General features: G+C 35.5%; 1 protein-coding gene across 1 annotated transcript; it reads left to right on the plus strand.

Moving 5' to 3' along the window:
- Nucleotides 1-1,166: 1,166 nt before the first annotated feature.
- LOC147498023 (F-box protein At4g09920-like) lies at nucleotides 1,167-4,507 on the plus strand. The gene is made up of 3 exons (XM_086563104.1): nucleotides 1,167-2,069; nucleotides 3,212-3,356; nucleotides 4,308-4,507. The coding sequence occupies exons 1-3, from the start codon at nucleotides 1,167-1,169 to the stop codon at nucleotides 4,505-4,507; spliced, it is 1,248 nt and encodes a 415-aa protein (XP_086419230.1).
- The last annotated feature ends 327 nt before the right edge of the window (nucleotides 4,508-4,834 follow it).

Below are 4,834 nucleotides of genomic sequence, written 5' to 3' on the forward strand. Positions count from 1 at the left end.
AATAGAAGATCAAGAGGTTGATTTCGGATTCATAAAGCTTGGATTCTCAGAGTTATCAAAACCGGATTTGAAAAGGTATGTTCTCCAATCACAAATCGTGGACACCCACTAATTCCGCTGCGCGTGGTGTTCGCGGTTTGTAGAAATAGTCGTTCTGAAATAACGATTCCTACACAATCCTTTCTTTTACTCTTCAAAATTCTGAGTTTGTGATGTCCTAACTTTATGGTTATCATCAATTAATACTAAAGTTTCGCCAATTAATTGCAGATTTTCCAATGAAATTTTTTTCACTCTCATTATTTGTATGGGAATTTTAGAATAAAAAATTTCCCCTGCAAAGAAGTGGGCCGTGATTTTTTTTTTTATTTCACCACTATTTGAGATAGTCTTAGGTTCTAAATGTATATTGAATGATTTGTTCCATCTATTTTATTTTTCTATACGTATTTGTTTTTATATTGTGGGTCATGTCTTATTCATAAGTTTGATGTTTGAAGCATTGTTATATGTTATTTCCAATCGGTTTCCGATGATTTTTTTTTTATTTGTGTGTTAGAAAATTGTATATTAGTTGGAGCATTTTTCAGAAGCTCCCTAGGACATGTTTGATTATAAGCCTAAGAGGTGAATTCTATTTACCATCCTATGTTCCTGAACTTTTGATTACATACTGTTTGGTGACATATAAACAGTTTTACATTCATTCATCTTGTCGGACTTTCAAAAATTCGCCTCTCTCTTCTCCACCCCTCGCTCATTTCCAATTTGCTTAGCAGTTATCTAATATAACCCCCCCTTCTTCCAAGATCGTTCGCTCCGCTCACTCGATTATTATTATTACTTTATAATAATTATCAAGTGAGGCAGACCGAACGATCTTGGCCGACAGGGGGGGTATGTGGCCCAAAAAGTATTTTGGTTGGTTTCTATTTGTCCTCATCCTCGAGCAATTTCTCCTTCCCTCTCCCGCTCCCTCCTTCCTTCTCAACCAAACCCAACACTCTCTCTCCCCACCACAAACCCATCTCTCCCTCTCTCTTCTCCACTTCTACTCACGCCCCCACTGCTTGCAGTTATCTAGTGTAATATGGTAATGTGTTTTGTTTCAGAATCTATGGTTGCGGTTAATTTACCTTTGGAGGATTTGGTTTGAAAATATTGAGATGGAAGCTGAAGGGAATTCTTCTTCATCCAGTTCCACTATTGCCAACAAGAAGTTAATGAATATGAACAATGAAGACAAAATTAGTGGCTTACACGAACCACTTATTCATCACACCCTCTCTTTCATGGACATGAAAGAAGTTCTCCAAACAAGCCTTCTTTCCAAAAGATGGACAAACCTATGGCGATCAGTCCGAACTCTTAAGTTTCATGAACATTCCTGGACGAATCATTGGAATGGACGTAATCCCAAACTGAAGAAGAACAAGTTGACTAAGTTCAAGTATTTTGTAGACACAGTTTTATTTCTCCAAGATGGATATGATATAGACAAGTTGGATCTGTTTTTCCTCTCTACCGAATATGTTGATTCCAGACTGATTGATAGATGGGTTACTTATGCTAAAAAACAACAAGTTCAAGTGCTTAAACTCGGTGGTGTATCAATTCTGTCTTTAGAAACACTCTATTTTTCTGCCCGAGTTAAAACTTTGGAATTATTTGGGATCTTGCTTCCGAGCAATAGTTATGGGGATTTAGTTTTGGACTTGCCAATTGTGGAAAGTTTTATTATTGAATATTGTGGCCATATTAGGGTTAAAAGGCTTGCAATATATGGTCCTAAACTTAAGTACTTGCAGCTGGAGAATATTTATGAAGGATATAATTATAATACCTCGATTAAGATATCTGCGGCTCAGGTCTCAAGATCACTCAAATGCATTGGCTATACCTACAAAAACTATACCTTGGAGAATCTTTCAGCTCTAGTTACTGCTGAGATTGAGACATATGTGTATTACATGGTAACCCACAATATTTCATTTGGTAGATGTTTGAGTAGCATCCTAAAAGGAATCACTAATGCAAAGTCGCTTACTCTATCAGGACATGGCTTTCAAGTATGTTTTCTTTCATCTTTCTCTATTGTGAAAATGGCTTCGGCTAGCATTGTGTACTTTTTTTTTATTAGTGAGAACGGTTCTTATTTCAATTGTATAAAGCTTTCAGAACATTGGGAAAACAAATGTGCTTTACGATTTCTTTTCTTTTTTATTTTTGGTCAAGAAGTTTGGAACACAGTAATTTGAACTAACACTGTTTTAAATAAGTATGTCGGGTGACATAACAGATTTGTTGATTACAAACTTAAATGCCAATTTAGACAATCTCTATACTCTGAGGTACCTTTCTCCGAGGAATACCCATCTACTGATTAAAGCTATGGTGTCGAATTCCAATGGTTTGTAACTTTGCTAGGTTGTAAATGGTTCATATATAGATGCTCTCCTCAAACAATTCAGTTGTAGCATATGGGAAAAACACCTTTTGTCAATCACTTCCTCACTGTCAAAATTTTACCTGTGAAGTAGTTGTTTCTAGATTGCTCTCTTTTTCATTGTCAGGTTTTTGAAGAATTGCCGAATATGTTGGAAGGGGTGCCAGTTTCAGCCCAAAGTTTGAAGTATCTGAAGCTTACAAAATGATGTGACAAATCTTACATCTATTCATTGGCAAAACTGTTAGAGGCTTTGCCCACTTTTAGAAACTCTTGTCTTGGAAATAACCGAGGTATTGATTGATTACTATATCATATTTCAGGTTTTTTCAACTCTTATCTTGTAGTTATACAGTTACAGCTTAAAGTTACCAACTACTAAGTTCATCAAACGCAGCAGAATAATATATAACAAATCAACAAGTAGGGTTTCAACTCAATTTAATATTCACTATCATGATCTTTCAAAAATTATAATTTTTTTTTCTAATAATCCATTGACAAAGAAGGCTACAAAACCACTCTAACTAGAACTCTAAACCACTCTAACTGGGTTTTATTATACAGGCCAACATTGCTACTTAAAATATAAACAAATAAATAAAAGTCTCACTAGGGATGCCTATTACATCTGTTCTGTTTGCCTCTTTTGTACATGTTGCTAATTATTGGAACAAAGGGAAAAAGTAGTAACGGTAGAAAAATAAAAGAAACAAATTGTAGAAACACAAATTGTATTGTTGCTTTACTAATTGTTTTTATCAGAGAATTATTGGGCCTGAAGATGAGAGAGGAGATTGGGATGCAAAGTTATCATTTACTTGCAAGCTTCGTCAACTGAAGTGCATTGAGATGCAAAATTTTGAAGGGTCTGAAAACGAATTCAAGTTTCTCGAGTTTTTACTAAAAAGTACGTGCTTTGGTGTTGAAGAAAGTTGGCATTACCTTGACTATTAAATTGAATGGCAAGGAGAAGGAGCAGGCTAAACTAAATAAGAAGATACAATCACTGCAAAAAGCATTTTCAGAGGTTTCCATATTGCTAAATTTGAAGACGGTGCTCTGATTAATTATCTCATATCAAGAGTGGCTGATCTCAAAGCACTAGGTATGCTTATAGGTTTTTTATGATTAGTAGATAACCTTTATATATAGGTTGAATTTTTTTTTTCTTTATTGTTTTATTTATATATTTATTATTATTATTATTATTATTATTTTCGGGTGGGGCCGTGGGGGGCGGGGAGCTAAAAAGAGTTTGTTCTATAAAATTGATTACTTCTTTGACACTATATTAACCCTCTGGATTTTGACCAAAGGAAAAAAGAAAAGGTTTATCTTATTTTATACTCTCGTCCGTCAGTGCACTAATACTACTCAGGTAAGGTGTTTGATCTATGTAGATATTTTTCTCATTATAGGTGTCTAGTTTTGTTTCTGGGACGGTCCTATTAAAGTCTCCTAGAGACTTCAAGAATTCCATCAGCCCAATCACGTGAACAGAAGTCTTACTAATCCTGAAGTATCTGCATAGATGAAAGTATGAAACACTTAAAGCCATTTCCTTAACAAAGAAGACCACCAAGATTGGTCCATCACGGATTGAAATAAGAGCCGATTCGACAGGAAGCTTTTGAAAATGTAGTGCACCTAGGTAAATGGGGAATGTCAATGAATACAAAGGTTAATCAAGCATCCCTATTCCATCACCCGAAAGGTTACCCACATAGGTCTTTCGGACTTCCCCAAAACCCATATGCAAGGCTGGTAGCCAAGGAAAAAGTCATGACAAACCTGCATAGGTCAGTCATCAATAGAGCATTTCACTTGCTAATATTAAACAGGAACTTTGTTATGGCAGCCAGACCACTAGTGTACATGTTGTCGCTTCCTATTCAGTTATCTAGGATGCATAACGACTTTCACATGTCTATGTCGAAAAAGTTTTTAAGAGAGGACGCTCGCCATCACCAGATCGACCTTAGTGAGATTGAACTTCAGGATGACAACGTACGAAGAACATCCTTATTGTATAATGGACAAGAAAATTTAGAATCTTAGATCGAAGAGCATTCACTTGATCAAGGTGCAATGGAGTCACCACGATGAGAATGAAGCTTCACCTATGTGTCTGGATTTCTTAGAATTTGGATTTGACTGATTTGGAGTTGTATTTAGTTTCATATGAATTGTTTCCTATTACTGCGCAGACCAGAAACCGTTTTTCTGACATTCCCGAAACTTGAGGTTTAGTCAGGTATTACAATGACCTAGGTACTTAATTAGATAAAAGTTCCTTGAGAATAAATCTAGATCTATGTGTCTAAATTTCACAGGATTTGGATTTGACTGATTTGGAGTTGTATTTAATTTCATATGAATTGTTTC

Source organism: Coptis chinensis, chromosome 5 (assembly GCF_015680905.1).
Source record: "Coptis chinensis isolate HL-2020 chromosome 5, ASM1568090v1, whole genome shotgun sequence".
Lineage (NCBI taxonomy): Eukaryota > Viridiplantae > Streptophyta > Magnoliopsida > Ranunculales > Ranunculaceae > Coptis > Coptis chinensis.